The sequence below is a fragment of the Lingula anatina genome, chromosome 2, assembly GCF_051362555.1.
Source record: "Lingula anatina isolate TDL-2025a chromosome 2, LinAna3.0, whole genome shotgun sequence".
NCBI lineage: Eukaryota > Metazoa > Brachiopoda > Lingulata > Lingulida > Lingulidae > Lingula > Lingula anatina.
This window is the reverse complement of record NC_141768.1, coordinates 29,141,913-29,161,750: the sequence shown is the minus strand read 5'-3', so window position 1 is coordinate 29,161,750 and position 19,838 is coordinate 29,141,913. Positions and strand designations below refer to the sequence as shown.

The 19,838-nt window shown below is 35.5% G+C and overlaps 2 protein-coding genes across 4 annotated transcripts; one reads left to right on the top strand and one right to left on the bottom strand.

Moving 5' to 3' along the window:
- Positions 1-1,435: 1,435 nt before the first annotated feature.
- On the top strand, positions 1,436-14,313 carry LOC106152761 (glutamate dehydrogenase, mitochondrial). 2 transcript variants are annotated; one of them, XM_087006970.1, is made up of 13 exons: positions 1,436-2,001; positions 3,578-3,778; positions 5,008-5,094; positions 6,364-6,452; positions 6,675-6,773; positions 7,237-7,374; positions 9,160-9,297; positions 9,577-9,657; positions 9,943-10,066; positions 10,484-10,575; positions 10,852-10,914; positions 12,603-12,726; positions 13,515-14,313. In XM_087006970.1, exons 1-12 carry the CDS (start codon positions 1,593-1,595, stop codon positions 12,720-12,722), a joined length of 1,641 nt encoding a protein of 546 aa, XP_086863096.1. In that variant the 5' UTR covers positions 1,436-1,592; the 3' UTR covers positions 12,723-12,726; positions 13,515-14,313. The 2 variants fall into 2 exon arrangements, with proteins under 2 accessions (XP_086863096.1, XP_086863095.1); XM_087006969.1 differs by lacking the exon at positions 12,603-12,726 and having other exon boundaries at positions 1,437-2,001.
- Positions 14,314-14,552: 239 nt separating this feature from the next.
- Positions 14,553-19,177, bottom strand: LOC106161155 (large ribosomal subunit protein uL1m-like). Of its 2 annotated transcripts, XM_087006971.1 has the most exons (9): positions 18,986-19,177; positions 18,683-18,872; positions 18,181-18,451; positions 17,863-17,952; positions 17,504-17,572; positions 17,054-17,174; positions 16,452-16,564; positions 16,029-16,107; positions 14,553-15,566 (listed from the first exon to the last, which is right to left on the bottom strand). In XM_087006971.1, exons 1-9 carry the CDS (start codon positions 19,011-19,013, stop codon positions 15,325-15,327), a joined length of 1,203 nt encoding a protein of 400 aa, XP_086863097.1. In that variant the 5' UTR covers positions 19,014-19,177; the 3' UTR covers positions 14,553-15,324. The 2 variants fall into 2 exon arrangements, with proteins under 2 accessions (XP_086863097.1, XP_086863098.1); XM_087006972.1 differs by lacking the exon at positions 17,863-17,952.
- Between the last annotated feature and the right edge of the window lie 661 nt (positions 19,178-19,838).

The following is a 19,838-nucleotide window of genomic DNA, read 5'->3' as shown; positions in this document are numbered from 1 at the left end:
TATTTAAAAATATTGTTCTGTGGCCTTTTTAGTTTTGATCAACACTATAGCTCGCGAACGTTATACTGATAAGCAAAGTCAAGGAAAGGCATATGCTGTTCACTGGATCTTGGTTTAATTTCACATAGGAATTCACAAGACATGTAACAACATTTCTGCCATTCCTTAAGCTATAAATTTTACGTAACAAAACAGAAAATAACTGGTCAGAAAGAAAGAATATACTATGTGTTCCTTTTACGGAGACACTGAGTTGAATGAAATCATGGAAATGAAATGTCCAAACTAATATTTAGAGTATCCCTAAACCTTAAAGATATCACTCATGCAAATGTACGTTGCATCAGATGTGCTGGATCACCCAGCTCCTCAAGCACAACAAAAGAAAAGCAAAATAATAAACCTTACAAACAGAACGGATCTCTCGATCTCCGCTTTCCTTTTGCAGGCCTTCTAGATCCCTACTTCACTATCTTTTATTTCAAAATAAAATGTATATCTAAGAAAATACTAAATGCCTAAGTTCATCATGCATTTAAAAGATTTTAATTCGGCCTATACGATGGGCAAATGCATAGCGAAGGTAGGCCTTCTTGCACCAAATGATTAGTAATGATTTCACTTATAACTTCTAGCACGTAAAAAGACACGTTTACATGTAATGCTTTTCTCTTTTTAAATTCATAATTGATAATATTCAGGCCCGTAGCCAGGGGAGGTTCGGGGGGTTCAAAAGAACCACCCTTTTTGGTGGGAAAAGGTCCACTCTGGGTAAAATTTGATCTATGTACTTGAGGATTTTATGGTAAAAGGTCCACTTTTTCAGAAAACGCCCCCCCCCCCTCTGAAATTGCTGGCTACGGGCCTGATATTAATGAGATGTTTGGGCCGAGCCCCGAGGCACGCTCGGTGCGTTACAAAACGTGTCGACTTGAGGGGCTGAACGTCGCCCACGAGTGACAGTTATAATTATTCATTTTCTGTCCTAAAAAAGACTAAAATTTCAATTCATTCGGCATTTGAAAAAGAGGTTTCGCCATAGGAAAGACCAGGCTAGTTGGCCAAGTTAGGCACTTTTTTTCTTTGTAGAGTCCAGTAGGAATGAACAACAAAACCGCGATTTCAGAACAAGCGCCAAGGACTTATACATATGCAACGGGGAATTGTCCTAGAATTCTCCCCAACATAGGCAGGACAATTGTACGCATAATTATTACCCCCTCCCCGGCAGAATGGGAGAAATATTGGTATCAAATAATTTTCTCATAAGTGATGTGCTAACAAAACTCTGTAGTGGAAAACTCTTACTCATACTGAAGAACGCTTTTGTGGCACGTAAAAGTTGGAGCTGTAATAATCCGCAATCAGAAACACCTTTGTTGGACAACGAATATGACGTCATATACACTGAACATCTTGATTGGATTATAAGTGGTCACACCTCCTGCTCAAGGTCACTTGCAACGGAGGTCAAGCTGCGTGGAGGTAGCTGCTTTATATTAATGAACTAATTTGACTGTGTTGTGCCAGTTGTATATCAGTTTCAACTTTATAAAGCAGCCCTAGGTAGTACACATCTTCAGGAAGTAACAATGTTTCGAGCTGTGACCAAGAAAATAGCAAAGACTGCGAATAAAAACAGCCTGTTCTCTCCAGTGCAAAATGGCCGTCGTTTATTTACAACTACACCAATGCGGAATTCTGAAACTACAGCTTCAGACAGTGTTGGTGGTGATGACAAGGAACCAAGCTTTTCCGACATGGTAGATGTTTTTTTCGACAAAGCTGCAAGTCTAGTGGAAGACCAGCTGGTGGATGAGTGGAAAGGAAGGCTGACACCAGAAGAGAAAAGAAGTAAAGTACGAGGAATTTTAAAAATCATCAAACCCTGCCACCACGTTTTAAATATTACATTTCCTATCAAACGAGACAATGGAGAATATGAAATGATTGAAGCCCACAGAGCTCAGCACAGTCAGCATCGGACGCCATGTAAAGGAGGTAAAGGCATTCATTCCTTTTAACAGTATTTCTGTGAATACGTCTGCTCCTTTGAATCAGACATAAAATTTGCAAACGTCATGTCAACTCCTTTCCAATGTAAGTGATACAATCTCATAACAAGTTTGCAATTTGAATGACTTTGTAAATAATTACTGGAGAAAAGGCAATGTTGGGACATAATCTCCCCTAAAAACCTCATTTTGGTCTTCTTGAATGTTTGCAGACTTAAATTGCCCATTAGAGTGTTTCACTTCTGTTATTTATCTAAATAGGTGACTGTGGTTTACTTCATCAATAAAAGGACTTTGTACTTCATCTTCAATCACTATAGTGCTTTCAGTAATACCTTATCCCTTGAATGAAAATAAATAATAGGTATTTGGGTGCTGACAGTAAGAATGTAGATGCTTTTTTATTATTTTTAAATTATTTTCATCAGGTAGAATTAAAACCCATATTGTCACTCTCTCTTCATGTAACATTGTTTACCCAAACCATCCCACTTTTTAAAAATCTACAATCAGTACAAAGATGTGTAACACTTCTCTATGGTATCTATAAGTATATATAAATCAAGGAAATGACACTCCCAAAACAGGAAAAAAAAGTTCTAGATTTTACATGCAATGCTAAATGTCACTTAAATGATACCCTGTACATGTGTAGATGTAACATTTGGTACACACCCTTTAAATATCCTTAATTTATTATGCATCTAGACATAAACAATATATTTATGTTGGGCAGTGTGTGTGCCTGTATGTGCATTTATATGGTTGGTCAAATGCTGTTGAAGGTTATTTTGCGCATGTACTCCCACTGACTTAAGGAGTTGAATTGAATTCATTACCTTTTATGGTGTAGTTAACCCCAGTTTTACACATTGTTAGTGTCAGCTGTTATTTGCTGTAAATCAGGTTGGTTTGAAATGTGTATATGTGCATATGTTATCAAATGGTACAATGTCACTGAATAAGATATTGGTCACAACTGTTGGGAGGGAGTTTTTTTTAAAACAGGCAGACATACATAATTGCAGTGACACACCTATCATACCTAATTTAGTTAACATTCCTTCACATCTATCAGGCTAATACAATTTTTTGCCCAGAAAATGTTGATATGATTATCCGAAGTTCCATAGCTGCCAGGGGGGCAGTTTCTTCAGTATCAGCGTACATCAACATGTCCTTGTGCCAAATAAATTCTTTTATTCTCCAGTGATGTTTAATAACAATCCACATTGACCTTGTAGCTTGCTTTCAAGACACTGACATTTATGAAAAACTTGTCAGGTACTAGTATAAAGAAAGTTTAGGAGTGCAACACATTAAAAAAATTATCTCAAATTGAGTAAATCATGGAACTGGTTTGCAAAAAAACTATATTTTTTATTAATCCTATTTTAGGTTTGCACATATTTGCTCAAAGGGATAAATATGTTTCAATTTTTTTTATTCCTTTCCTCATTTTAAACTCAAAAATGATAGATGCATATGGAGCCTCTGTTTACCTGAATGAAAAATTCTCAAGCTTTATTTTTATTTTTTAATTGGATTCTGTTTTGCTGCAGGTATCCGTTTTAGTCCTGAAGTCAACATTGATGAGGTGAAGGCCCTGGCTGCTTTGATGACCTACAAATGTGCTGTTGTGGATGTACCATTTGGTGGGGCAAAGGCTGGAGTCAAGATAAACCCTCATGACTACTCTGAGAATGAACTGGAAAAGATCACAAGGAGGCTGGCAGTGGAACTGGGCAAGAAAGGATTCATTGGTAAGACTTACACCACAGTAAGGGACTGTTCCCATAACCCTATCATACTAGCTGGATCAGTCTAACTCTATGGGGTTTCTTGCTAAATTGCATTCAGTTAAGCAGCTTGAATGCCTGGTCTGCCCCTTTTAACTTAAAGTTCTTAGGTAAAGTCAGGAAAACTTTGCTTTCACGATGTTGTTTATGTTGCTTAGCGAGGGGGCATTACGGAAAATAAAGTTGATTACATTTACTTCCCCTTAATGAGAATCCCTGCTGAGATAGATCCATCCTGCTAGTATGATAAGGTGATGGGAACGCATGTGTGTGAATGGTCTCTCTGCCTCTCACACACCTCCCCAGGCGTCGTCCCTGCAGGGGCACAGTAATTAAATCTCGGCTCAATTCAACTGGTCGTGGGAAGGCGTTTGAGAGGCGGAGAGACCATTACAGGATTAGCAGTCTTCCTTTAACGTAGGTCCGCCATATTTAGGTTGCTGCCTTACTAGCACTCAGCTCTTCTCGATCTGAATGGTCCCTTCATTGATCCTCTTATGTCACATTCATTGATCCACATGAGCATTTATTAACCTGTAACCAATGATTTCTGTTATGTTTATCACATGGGAATTTCAAATTTTTGCAAAGCAGAACTTATTTAAGGAGCAAATATATATTCGTGTGAATGAAAAGGGCTTTCAGATATTATATCAAACTGATGGCTACTTATGAAGGGAGCTAGTGAACTAAATGGGGGAACAGAATTGTGATATGTAAATCAGTATGACACATGAGTAATTGATATATACATGATGCTTAATAGACTAGAAAGTGTATGGAGTGAATTGATGAAATATAATGAAAAAAACAGTTTGAAAGGATACTGCAGTTGAACCAATTGATTAACAGTGATGTTTAACACCTGTTAAAGACTGCCTGTCCCATGATGGATTGAAAGACAAATTTCAATGAAATGAAATTATTAAAACTAGGAATATTTAAATACCTTTGTGTGATATTGTGCAAAAGTTGTGATGCAGTGTGATGCAGAATTTTTGACGGATTATTTTTAAAGAAATAAAAGAAAGATTATTCTTGTGAAAATTGTTCTGTATTCTTTGATAAAAAATCAATGTTTATATTGAGTGAATCATCATATGTGTGAATCATCATAAATGATCTGAAGAAGAAATAGAATTTAAATATACTTTACTTTTAAACCTTATTGTGGAATGTTTTGTTCCTCTTAGGTCCTGGTGTTGACGTTCCAGCCCCTGATATGGGCACAGGAGAAAGAGAAATGAGCTGGATTGCCGATACGTACAGTAACACTATAGGTGAGCACGTGATAGTAAGAAAAATAGAGTACACAAAAGATCTTATCTGGATTACAGAAATTGTATATTAGTGGCAAGTGTATGTGTCAGGGCTTTTCCTAGGGTTTCAGGGAGTTAAACTACATCAAAAAAGTTGTGATAGGGGGTATTCCACCATTTTCATTTCAAAATTGAAATAATGCTTTTAATCATCAAAGAAATTCTTGGAACGAGCCAGTAGAATTAACAGTTAAGACTGGTTATACGTGCACGATTGTGTGAACTAATTTAATGAACCAGTCTCAACCAGATATCCAAGAAACAAGAACAATGTACCAGTTTCAGTGAGTTCCCTGACAGCAGTCAAATTACGTAGGGCTGGTAACCTGGTGCTTAATAAGACAGTGCAGTGGCCCAAAAAGAAAAAATAGGCACATCAAAAAATCCTCTCCAGCCACCTGTTTTGACAAATCAAGCTATCATATCTGCAAAATTAGCTTTCAGGCCATCATTGAAAGTGGTGTCTTTTGAGAGAAGTGGCCATGTCATGTAAATGATGCCTAAATGGCTCTTTGGGGAAAGCTTTGATGTGTGTGTGTGTGTGTGTGTGTGTGTGTGTGTGTGTGTGTGTGACAGTGTGTGTGTAAAAATAAGGCATTTTAAATGAATGAATACAAGTAGGAGAGAATCCAAATGTTGACACCCATTATTCAAATATATTTATTTTATTAGTTTGGACATTCTGCAGTTACACTAAAATGATCATTTGATCAGATTCCATGTAGTTATTTGAATGGAATTACAGTAAAACCTTAATATGAAGGTGGAACCTAATTATCATTAATGCGTTCTACAGTTGGTGCAACTTGTGGTATCTTTGAATTTCTGAGACTTCCTTTGAATTCTTGTCCTCTGCAGCTGTAGCTTATATGATGAGATTATATCTGCCAGGTATAATGTATCAGTCTATATGTGTATAAAAACTTGTACTTGCTAGGTGATTTCAGTACATATATATGACAATTTTGCCAAATAGTTACTGGATGCCAGAAGTTAATCAGCAGCTTTGTAGATATATACATGTATCTTGTGATTTAATGTAAATAGTTGATTGTAATCTTAAAGTTTAGACATTTATCCTGTTCTGTTTGTTTGTTGGGTTTTAAGGTAAAACTGTTAAAACAGTTGTATCTGTAGCTTTCGATTCACTTATCCCTTTCGATCTATCAGTCTTATCCATTTTATTATAGATTTATTTAGGTTAATATTGGTTGTAAATTATTTATTCAGGTCACACCGATCTCAATGCAGCTGCCTGTATCACAGGAAAACCTATTACTCAAGGAGGCATCCATGGCAGAATCTCTGCTACTGGCAGGGTAAGTGACAGAACAAACACCAGCGTCTCCATTGGCTACCTTACATCTTTTACTTACCTGACAACGATGATTTATGAAGACACACTTTCTCCTTAATGACGATTACTAAGTTTTTCTATCAGAATTCGCTGACCAGAGATAAAATGAATAATGAATGATTAGCTACGGTTCACATTATTTATCCCAATTGTAAACTGACAGTGTTCTCCATCATCTCTGCAGGGTGTATACCATGGAATTCAGAATTTCATCAATGAGTCTAGCTATATGAGCACGATTGGCCTGACTCCTGGCTTCAAGGACAAGACTTTCATTATACAGGTAAATTTGATTTTAAGTCACCAAATTTGACAAGGTTTTGAGTAAGATGCATTTAGAATATTTAACCAAAAATTAATCGGCCCCTCTTGGTCTGCCTTGAGAGTGGTACTTTAGCACTTGGGGATCAACCTGTTAAATAACACCCAAACAGAGGACAGCTTAAGAATGAACTTGGTGAATGAAAGGAGTCCTTAGAATTTTGAATTAAAAATTTTTAAACACTTATTTGGTGTAGAATAGATATTTTACCAATTTACAGTGAACAAGGTAAACAAGGTTGTTATTGCTGTTGGTTGTAGCTCCAACAGCAATAACTTTTTTTCATACCCACGGGTGTTTTGCACCCCTCATGATAATAATACTATTTTATGAAATAATGATGATGATAATCTGTTCAAATTGTTTACATATGAACTGAAAACAATGTGACAAGAAGATGATTTTTTTTTATCAAATGCTCCAGGGTTTTGGCAATGTTGGCCTGCACACCATGAGATATCTGCACAGAGCTGGTGCCATTTGCATAGGTATCATGGAACATGATGGTAGCATCTTCAACCAACAGGGGATAGATCCCAGGGAATTGGAGGACTACAAGATTGTAAGCAGATATACTGCAGTTGAATTTGTTATAGATCATGATTAAGTATACATTTTCTTATACACTAGTCAGCATTTGCTAGGGATCATGTCTTTTGCTAATAATATTTTGACAATTATGACTGGTTTGCTTAAGAATACTTAAGAGACCAAATTTCAGTCATTTCAGAGTAAAAGTGAGAAAAAAAGATCAAATTGAAAAAGAAAATAATTGCCACCAAGAACACTTCAGAAGAGCACTGCCTTAACACGCATTCACTTTAAAAAACACTCTATGCCAGTAAAATGTCTCATGTCAGCAAGAAATTGGATGCAAAAATTCCCTAGTAGTGTGTATGACCACCATTTGCATGAATCACCGCGATACACCTTCTGCGCATGCTCTGAATAAAGCGGGATATCTGCTGTTGGGTGATCTGGTCCCACTCTTCCATCAAAGCATCCTCCAGTTGTCGAATTGTCATGGGAGTGTTTTGCCAAGCTTGAGTGCCGTTCTGGAGCAATCCCAAACATGGTCAATCAGATTGAGGTCTGGTGACCTTGCAGGCCAGTCCATGAGTAATTCCTTCCTGCTCCAAGTACTCTGAAGTGCCGTATAATAGTGACGGCACGATTATTTTTTTCTGGACATTTTCCACCCGGCACGATCTTATTTCCCTGGCACGATATATAATTTTCCCCACATTATCCATACGGCACAGTTATTTGGCAGTCATTGTGCCGGTTGGACAGTCTGTTGATCGTTTCGGAAATGTTGATGATCGTTTCATTGGACAAGTTAATTTCTATTAATTACCTGTCGCAACTACTATACTCCACCTTGTTTTTTAGCATAAATAAAAATAGCTCGTCAATGCATGCCGCCCGGAGTCTCTGTCGAGGCTCTGTCGTTACATGCGCGTTGCAAAAAAGTATGTCAACTTGCCACCAATAGTACACTACTAGTACAATTATTCCGCTAGGCATTATTATTAATTTCGGAAAGTTTTCCAGGGGCACATTTATTTGGTAGGCACTATTATTCGGCACTTCAGAGTAAGAGTTCACAACGTTGGCTTGATGGGGACAGGCATTGTTGTCCATTAGGGTAAAGTTGTCACCAACAGCATAGGGACAACCTATAGAGCCGACGATCTCATTCGATACCTCAGACCAGTGAAAGTCCCAATCCAGAGGTCAGAACACCCATGGATTGTAATTGCACCCCATACCAGAACTGATTGTCATCCAAACCGATCATGCTCGAAGATGTTTGGTTGACTGTTTCGCTCCCTGGGCCGTCTCCACACCCTTCTAGCGTCAAACCAGAAGGTTTAAGCAAAACTTGGGACTTATCTGTGAACAGCACAGATGACCACCAGGGGAATGGGTTGTGCAATCAACAACACTCAACTGACCAAGCATGTTTGTGTACTGGGAAACAACCTTTGAATGTGAGCTAAGGAACCAGCTTTGGCATTTTTACTCGTGTGCATTCAACCAAAACAACAACAACAACAACATCAGTGACTAATACATATGGTTGTGCAACTTCATGTTGGAGACCCCAAAAAAATACACGTGGGCAAAAATATCAGTCCATAAAAATATGATCCCTAACAAATGTTGACTAGTATAAATTCTCCTAATAACATGGTTGACTGGGGATCTCCATAATTAAAAGCTTGTTAATTAATCTATCCATGACAATAAACTTTTCAAACATATGCCCCAAACATATGTCAGTTCTTAAGAACTAAAAATGCAAATATATATTAATCTCTTTCCCTCACTTTTTTCACTTCAGGAAAATGGAACGGTTGTGGGCTTCCCAGGGGCTGAACCGTATACAGACAACATGCTTTATGAGAAATGTGATATACTGGTACCTGCTGCTTTAGAACAACAAATTACATTGAAGAATGCTCACAAGATTAAAGCTAAGGTACAGGACATCAGCACCTTTTAGTGACATGCTGGTTATTATATTGTTAAACAGCACTAATAAAGCTGTTGATGATCTTTATGGTTATTTGATCTTAGAGAATTATGGAAATTATTTGAGAATCATTTGAAATTATTTTTATTGACATTTTTCTGTGTGTGTGAAACATCTATATAACAAATTTTAGAAATGATCAAAACACGAAATAGATTTTTTTTTTGGGGGGGGGGAGTTGTACGATTATCCTGCTTCTCAAATTGCCCATTTTTTTAAATTCAGATCATTGCAGAGGGTGCCAATGGGCCAACTACTCCAGGAGCAGAAAGGATCCTGATTGGAAATAATGTACTAGTTATACCTGTAAGTAAATGTACCAGTACTATAAAATTTAATATTTATTTTGTTCACCAGAATGTATTAAAAGTGTTAAGAACATTGATTTCGAATTGTTTTAAGGGCAACATATTTCATTAGTGTAGTTCTTTACAATATTCTTATCTTGTAATAAAGATAGATCTTTTTGAATTATAATGCTCTGTAATTATAATGCTCATTTGTCTTTTTAGAGACCTGCTGAATGTGCATGCTCATCCACATGCACAGACCTCGGTGATAGTTGATAGTGTAAAATATTTTACTTTACAGGATTTGTATTGCAATGCTGGTGGTGTCACAGTATCTTACTTTGAGTGGGTTAAGAACCTTAATCATGTCAGCTATGGACGTCTTACCTTCAAATATGAAAGAGATGCTAATCAGCAGCTTCTAGGTAACTACTTCATTTTATGTAGGCTCATGCTAGGGAGAACTTCTCACCCATTACCGAGCAGATTTTACTTTGATCACAGAAAATGAACAATGTTAATATTCATGACTGTTTTTCAGTAATTTGTAAAAAGAAATTCCCTGGCTTATTTAAAGCAAAGAATATGCTAGTCTGACACTCGGCTCGATTATATTTGCAGCATGTAAAACAAATTAGTTTTAATATTTAAATAATTAATATTTTGAAGATTTACAATTTGTGCTAGCATCTGGTTTTAACATTGGTCCATTTTTGAGTGAACTCAAGCCTGTATCTGTTGACATTAAATGTATACAAAGTGCTAGCCCAAGAAATTCCTGAGTAAGGTTGCAGCAATTTATGATTCATTTAAGCCAGCTGTTTTTTTTTTCTGTATTACAGCCAGTGTACAGTCTTCCTTAGAACATAAATTTTGTCGTGGTGGAGACAAGATCCCCATCATTCCTAGCAAGGAATTTGAAGCAAAGATGTCTGTAAGTACAGCCAGTCAGACAAAAGAAATAGAATAACTTTCAGTATTGACAGCTCAATCCTGTGTTATGAATATTCATCACAAGTTGTGTTGGAAGATTTTAAAGACTTGTTAAAACAAGTCATTCATTTGGAGATTTTCAGGTCTAGTTAACATACAGTCATTCATTTGGAGATTTTCAGGTCTAGTTGACATAGTATGTTTTTATATGTCCATCTGTTACTTCATCTGTTTCTGATACCTGTTGATGAAAAGGTCAAACTTTTTCCATATCTAGGGTGCCTCTGAAAAGGACATTGTCCACTCAGGACTTGAGTACACCATGGAGCGATCAGCAAGGGTAAGTCTGTCAATCCCCGTAGGATTGCTGCAGTAAAAGTTTTTTTCTAAATGGTGTTTTTAATTTGTGTTGGGTTTTTAAAAATGCTATTTCATTTTTTTAATCGGATTTGTATATGCTTATTTCAATCAGTATACTAACTGAACGAAAGTTTCAAAGTAAAGGTATTTGGAATAGATAAAAGACTTCATGCTGGAGGGTGTCGGGCTGCTGTTAGAAACTGCTCAATACTGCAGTAGTTCCAATATATATTAATTACTTCTTGATTTACATAATGTGCATATTAATCATATGTTATAATGGGCTCCTAACACAGAGTAACTTTGTAATTGTTACATTCTACTTAAAAGATAGAATTATATATATATATATATATATATATATATATATATATATATATATATTACATGAACTCACACATTTCATGACAAATTTGACTTTTGAATTTTTTATTTGATAGCTGAATCTATTTTTTGCATTGCCAAACCATTGGCATGTCTATGAGAAACAGGGCAAAATATTGCAAGGAATTAACTGTGACCATGTTGTCTGCCTAATCTTAGATATCCTCTTTCACCTCTGGGACAAATACGTAACAGTCAACACTGTTGAGAAACTGGCAAATTAAAAACTGGGGGAGTGAAAAGGGAGGGGGGGGGGGTAAAAGTCTGTTTATGTGCTCTTTTTTCATAGACTGAGAATTTGCACATTTTTTTCAGCTGCAACATTTGTTGTATACAGCATAGCTAGTGTAGACAGCCCTTTGGAAATGGGAAAATATTTTTAAGTGTGCTGTATTTTAGTGCTTTGGCTTACTTGGATATATTTGCTGTTGCAGTATTTCTATGTCCGTCAAAATACAATGCTGGCTTACTAATGTAGGTCATCATGCTCTAATCAACATTTCAATTTCAGCTTCACGCATTGCAAAACATGAAAATTCTTACAAAGGTTTCAGGTTACTAAATGAAAACTGATTTAGAAGGCTTTAATTCTGCCTGCAGGTGCTCACAAATATTGTCAATATATGAGTGTTTAAAGTCATTCATAATACAGAATGTACCTTCTGTTTGTTGAACATCTTCAGTGTATCAAGTCCTTACAAATGTTTAAGTTATAATTTTATATTGACAGTATTGTATCGGGTTCATGGCAGTTTTCCACCGAAATGTGGTCAACAAAAAATAGCATACCTTGGATTGACAGTCACATCAACTTTTAGGACCCTTCTTTGAGTCTGCAGTAAAGTGTTCATTCATGATTAAGTCAATGAAATATTTTATATATTTTTTTGCTCAGCAAAATTTCTGTAAATGTTAGCTTTGGCTTTCTTCCTTTGATTGCTTGCTCAGAATCAGCCAGATCATAAAGAAATTACATGTTCTTCTTTCCTTTTCCATCACACGCTTCTTTTCTTTTTTAATCTTAATTCTTTTCTAATAATGTGATCCTTCTGCAATTAAAATGGGCTTTCTGTCTTTATTTTACCCCTGTCTCTGTAACATTAATAGAGCTATTAATAGCGCTAGAAGCATGCCCCATTAATAGAGCTAGAAGCATGCCCCAATTTTCTCAAGTGAAAGCAACTGCACGGGTGTTTCAGTGCTGTCTGCATGAAGTTGGTTTTGTGTTTGAAGACCTTGGACATGGGACCAATCCTTGTGACCCTTTGTACTGTTTTATTGTAGGCCATCATGCGTGCAGCCATGAGATACAATCTTGGTCTTGACCTTCGAACTGCAGCCTTTGTGGTGTCAGTTGGGAAGATAGTCAAATGCTACATGGACGCTGGACTCACGTTCGGCTGATCCAGTTGGTTTAATTCATGATTTTTTAACACTTTTTTTTACACTAAAAAAAAAAAAATAGATAAAATAATAATAATAATACAACACCCCTTGATGCAGTCCTTTAGGTATTTTTTTAAAACTTCCTTAGGCTAAAAACAATGTTTTGATAAGAGCTTTCAGACCGCTGCCTCTCACCATTGGAGTCCTTTCTCTTACTGCTCTGTCATCTTGTATGCGTCAGATGTCAACCAATTCAACATTCCAGTAAATTGTCTTTGCTCTCTTAACAGGATGGCAACAGCAGTTAAACATTTCTGAAAGTGCATTTTATATTTCTGTTCAGAATAAATGGGGAATTCAATAATGCCTTCATAGCCAGAGTGGATGAAAATTAACAGTCAAAAAATATTTGAGAAGAATCTCATCAGCTGTTTTGTCATTATATAAAAAGAAAAGTTTCTTCAGTCAACAGCTAATATTGAAATTGTTTACCTCCAATAATGCAATGTCTATCTAGAGCATTTTTTTGGGGAGTGAGACTTTCCAGACATTGAAATATTGTAGGTAAACAATGTCAATATCAGCTGTTGATTGAAAACGGAAATACTGCTATATTCTTAAAATGTTTGAATTTACTTAGGAGTTGCTTTTCTTAGTATTTCTGAGAGGTAACTCTTTTACTGTTCACATTTAACACCCTTAATCATGGCATGATATTTATTGTTCCATTTATTACCATTTCTTTAATTTATGATTGCCTGCCTGAAAAGATTTTGTTATAAAATATAATATATATTGTGCTTCTTCCAGAATATAATGCGGGCAGCCATGAAGTTTAATCTTGGAATTGACCTCCGTACTGCTGCTTTCATAGTCTCTGTGGAAAAAATCTTCAAAACATACCAGGAAGCTGGAATTACTTTTGCATAACATGCTTCCAGATGAACAAGAGTCAACGGACAATTTATTCTGAGCAAACACTATGTTATAACATGAGGGAGGTTTATGCATCCCTGTTGGGAGCTCTTACTATTTAAAGGTTACTCGACTTTCTACACAATGCAATATTCTAGTGGATTTGTAGTTTCTTCACAGCTGCAAGAAATGAATTGTTGCTGCAAAGCACACATGGTAAATTATAAGCTGGATCAAGAAGTCATGAATAATTATAAAAGAAAATTAATATATTACAATAACACCAAGTGGTATCAAGTCATCCATATTTATTAATATAGTGCTTGTTGATATAGACTGGCAATAGCGTAGTACTGTTTGTGCTTTTATTTGTGCTGTGAATTTAAGAATTTTTCTGACATTACCCTATATATATATATATATTTTCTGTAGTTATGTACATGTAAAGAATTATGACTAAAGCCCTTTTGAGCAGCTAGACCATAAAGCCTTTTCATCTGGTTATTAATGAACTTTTTAGGAAAAAGCCAGGATTTTTACTTGTAACATTATCATAATTGGGTTGAATTAGTAGCACTTTTGAACTTTTTTGCCTTCTATTTCCTCAACACTTACACAGCTATCATTTGTTAGTAATCATCCTTTTCTGTTGCAGTATCATTAAACTCAATAAAATTTTTGAGATACTCTACAAGTTGACTTCATTGTAATCATTTAAAGAAATAGAGTATATCTGATTTACAGAGGTTTATTTACTTGGACATGATAACAAGCCGCAAATAGTTTTTAGACGCAATAAAAACCATCTTTGAAATTTTGTAAATACTACAATATGCTTTCAAACATGAAAAATATTGCCCTGCACATTGAAATCTCACATTTCTACACGTAATATTTACAACTTTTTATATCAACAGAAAAATAATTGGCATGTACCACAAAACTGATTTTTTATTTACATTTTTAATCTTGCAAACAATCTCTTGAACATGTATGTGAAACCAAGGCCACAACTGAACTGGGGTACTGACACAACATGACCCATGGCAGGAAACCTGGGTCCTTCAGTATTGTTTCTACTTGACAGGAACATCATCTTCTCTCAGTGAAACTTGTGCACAGTCTCCTCAAGCCAATTTGGTTCAAATGGAAGTGCAGTAGCTCCTTTTTTTTTAGAAATGAGCATCATCAGCCTTAAAAATGGCACACTGTGGTACGTAATGTCATCCGAGAATCCACAAAACGTGGGGCTAACTTTCCAGGCCCCAAGGTGGAAACTTGGATGTGCTAGGAATATTGTCTTAAAAAGCAATACAAGAGTGATGCAAAATATGATGTACGTATTTCTACAGTAGTGCAATTCAGCAAAAATGAACAGAAAATTATTCATGGAGGAATTCTGTCATCTTTTAAACTATTTGTTGCTGCTCTGCTTTTGCTAGTCGGCCACTTACGTATTTCTGACCCAGCTCTACTCCAATTCCTGCAAAATCTCACTTGATTTTACACTTGAGAATTTACATGAGAATTCCTTCAATGTTGCCCAATACAAAATGTTCAAATATTATTTTTATAGGTTATCTGTGACGTAATGAAATGGGGAAAATAATGTTGAATTGCATTCTCAATAGTTCTGAATTATGATGCTGCATGTGTTACATATACCAAATTCTTCTAATTGTACCCCATTCTTAGCTCTGTCTGGTCATGTGCTCAAAGCCTGAAAATTTTGTTCAATGTTCAGAGAAGGCTCTGTGCCAGAAATGGTCACAGGAGCTTCACCTTGTTCTGTATCCATACTAACTGCCTCGGCATGTTGTGAACTGGTTTTCGTAACTTTAGTTTTCTCCTTTTTCTTTGGCAGAAATCTGTCTATGTCTATGATTATGTTTTCTCCAGGTTCAGTTTTGGTTAATGCCTTGAATATAAAAGGTTTGGTAATAGGACCTGAAAATAAAATTGCAATGAATTTAATGGGACTGACAACAGCCATGGCAATAACATATTTCATTATAACTTCCATAAAAAGTCAAATTGCAATACTTTTCTGTTACTGATTTGACCTCCACACATGCTTTAGATGTTATATTGGTTTAGATCTCAATACTAAAGTAAAATGCCACAGTAAGGCTATTGCAGGTTGCAACTGCCACTAAAATGTAAATATAAATTTTTATGCAAACGGGCTATAGTCTTTTGCCATGCCCTTGCTTCATTTTCCACACGTAGCCTTGTCAAAAAGATTTTCTAATCAGTAACATTAAATATCACGTTTTAACCTGTTTAAAAACTTGACAGTTTATTAATTTAAAGCTTCACGAGCTAAAAAATGTCCAGAGTTGTGTACAGGAGACAAAGGGGTGCCTACTAGACTACTTTAATACATCAAATTAAATTTGACAAAATTACCCATGTTGCTTCTTTGCTGCATAACTGATTTGACAACCACATCCATATTTGCTATAATTTCTTTATCAGGCATATCAAGCTGGAAAATGAAAGAAAATGGCAATGCTATTTCTGTGTCCCATTTCTTTTGAATGTATGAATCACATGACCACACACACACACATATATATGGCAGCCCAATAGAAGCAAATGGTTCACTTCAAATGTTTGTCTTTTTGTAAGACCATATTACAGACTTTAGGTGTTGTCAAATGTCTAAATCCATTACAGAGAATAAAAATAAAATATCAGCATTAAAAAGACCTTTATATATGCACTTTTTACACTCTGTAAACAAATTTACATTGAAGTTCTGTAAAATGTTTATATCATTTAACTCTTTAACCTGTAACACCTATATTCGCTTCTTTAGAAACAACTTACTGTTCCAACCTTGACCTTCATAATGGAAATATTGGCTTTAACTGGAAAAGATGTCATTCCAATTCCATCAGTATGTTTTTTCAACATTTCAACCAAGTCCACACCCAGAGTCCCTAAAAAAAGTACAATAAAACTGAGTTTGAGTTAAGAAAACTGAGTTTGAGTTAAGAAAACATGTTCTGTAAAATGAAATACATAATAAAACACTGGTGCATTCACATAAATATTTTGATAGATCAAAAATAAATAGAATGTGAATTCTTTGGCCTAATAGCTCCCCCCCCCCCCCCCCCCCCCCCCTTATATATAATCAGGTGTTGTCACTTTGGAATAGGTAAATGTTATAACCGAGTGTAGTGCAATAAAATTCTGATTTTCCTTGAGGTTTTTTTCATTGTAAGTGGCTATTTGCCATGGCATCTATATGATCACGGGCATGTGGAATAAAACTGAGCTGTGATGTTTATAATTTAGTAAATAATAAATATGGATAACATAAATTCTAGAATGTACTTCCTCCTCACTTTTAGTCAGCAATTAGTAATATACTATCTCATCATATACAATATAACCTATATATGCTGTGAGATCAGGCAACATACCACTTTTCTGAGTAGGCAACTTATTTTTAATCTTCTTCCTGACAGATAGTATGTCTGGCAAAGCATCCACTGTGCCCAGAATGACATCCATGTTCTTCCAGTCAATTTCATTATTGTCCACCTATAGGCATCACAAAAATAAAACATAATGCCATTAACATGAAAATCTATTCTGAAAAGAAAGCACGATATAATGATCAAAAGTACACTGTATCAGTTTGCATTTTAAAAAAATTCTCTAAATCATATTTTCTATGTTTATCTACAACTAAATCATAAAATTAAAAAATAACTAAAACGTCGAAATACAGGAATAGGTGAAGCAGGAACAGGTAGTTGTAATGAGTAGAATAATATTGCCAGGAAAATTCAGTAAAGAATGCCACATGAAGGCAAATTCTGTATAGAACACCATTAAATTGTACGGGGAGAGAAGAGAGAGACACTGACCTGATCTGCTAATTCTTTTCCACCAGCAATCTCTGCTCCATTGCTCAGGGCCAGCTCTACTTCTTCAGGCTGTAAATATTTCCATTGCGATAAAAGGATTTGTTTTGGATGAGAAAATAATTGTACAACTGCACAAACAGTACCACAAATAAGAAATGTGATGTTTACTTGAAATTGATTGATTGCTGCTTTATATTTTTATTCATAGCATATGACAAAAAGTTTTTTAACGAAGCAGCACCCATTATTAGGATAATCATTTAAAATGAAACATCTTCAGTCTTCCCTTCAGGCAACTGGTGACACCTTCATTTCATCAAACATAACAGCAGTTTCATGTTACTGACATATTGTTTTACCTTGCAAAAAACCATTACTCGCCGCTTCTCTTTTGTTTCAAACATGTGAGGGAATTTCAAGTAATCACTTATGCTTTCAAGATAGGATACCTGAGATGAAGAATATTTTTCTTGCTTTAATTTATGTCAATTATGAAGTCATGAATTATGAGGTGTTCTCTATACACTGTTTTATAATATCAGTTGAGCTGTTGAAACATGGTTTACTTACAATGATGGTAATTAAATCAAAACTGTCTGTATGTTTTCGTTTATCAAAATAAAATTTAAAATACAAAAACAACACAAAAGGCCATTTTCTTTACCCCACAAACTAACCTTAGTTTCTTTTTTTCCACCTTTTACCATGACTTCTTTTGTAATTTCCGTATCAAATCTCAACTCCAGGTAAACATATTTATTCATGTCATCCATCATGGAAGGATCTGCCAGTTCCCTGTGCATTTCTAAGCTTTTTTCTACACTATGTGTGCTGAACTGCACTGGATAGTGACGTGGCGACCAGACAGGATCGACAGGTATTCTTTTCTTATACATTTCATTAGGGTAAGGGCATTCCAAAGCACCAAATTTTAAGGTAGATTCTGACCTGAAATGAAAATTATTATCTTATTTGAAACTTAGCATACCAGTAGCAGAGTGTGAGTGTGTGCATGCTTTAATGGAATTTACTTACAATTAAATTTTATTCATAAATAATTTTTCTATTTTTTAATTTTTCACAAAAAAGAAGAGTTGGAATCAAATACCAGTGTGTGTTATTATTAAATTAGTAAGAACAATGACCTATTTAGTACATGATGTAACTTAATGAGCCTACTTCTCTTTTTTCTTTTCTGCCTTCAGTTTTTTCCTCCTTTCCTCTTGCCGTATCATCCATCTACTTTTCTCCCCGCCTTTGTCTTTCCCTTTGTCTTGTTTAGTCTTAAACCGCACTGGGATTATTTGAGCATTGCTGCTGAGAACATGCCCTCTGTTTATAAATTGCCTGGACAAGATGAGGTACTTCCCTGAATATGTAAAAAAAAAGCAAATGACACCATAGTTGCACATATATCACAACAGTGAAGATGTCAGTTAAATGTAACGATATGCTCGGAGCAAACAAGAAATTTACACTCACCAATCCTTGAAGCCATGGGGGCAGACATGTTGTTTCAGGTGAAAAGATCGGCATTCTTCGGCTGACCTCGTATCCTTATTAAAACATCTGATGTGTGAATATCTTATTTAAAAAATGCTACATTCTCAATGTTCAAATAAAATATATTGAACATGATGAACAATCAAATAATAAGAGTTTCTTGTTTTATTTCTCATGGGCAATTTCATCAAATTAACCAATGGAAAAGCTTTGTTATAAATAGCACAGGATAACCCCGAAGTTGGCAGCCATATTTGTTTCTCTCTGATGCATTAGTAAAATTCCCCTCAGTATTATACAATAATATCTGGCTTCTGGTTGTCCAAAACTATACAGTTTTATAGATGAAGGTAAGCTTTATGATTACTTTTTCAACTGTTACACATGTTGTCAGGATTTAAGGATACAATTTTGTTGCATTAGCACTACGTATGGGACGAAATCTTTGTTCAGATGCAAGTTGCCAATGAAGCTCAAGATGTTGCTCTACAAATGTTGTGTGCATTTATGGTGTGTGTGCATAAGACCGTCGTAAACTTTTCATTTGTAATGTTAAATACCCAGGTTGCTCATTACTGTGTTAGATTTGACATAACACCTTTATCTTGTGCGGTTCTACTGTTGGTAGGTCAAGGTTACACTTGTTTATATTATTTATTTTATGAATTATAATATAAATCATGATAAGTTCTGTGTTCTTTGCAGAGCACAAAAGGGAAATATATGAAGATTTGAAAATCGTTTCCCGTGGATATAACTGTATGTGTATTATACCTATTTAAGGTTTCTGCAACAACTTTTAAATAGTGTGTGGTTACTTATGATCCAGGAT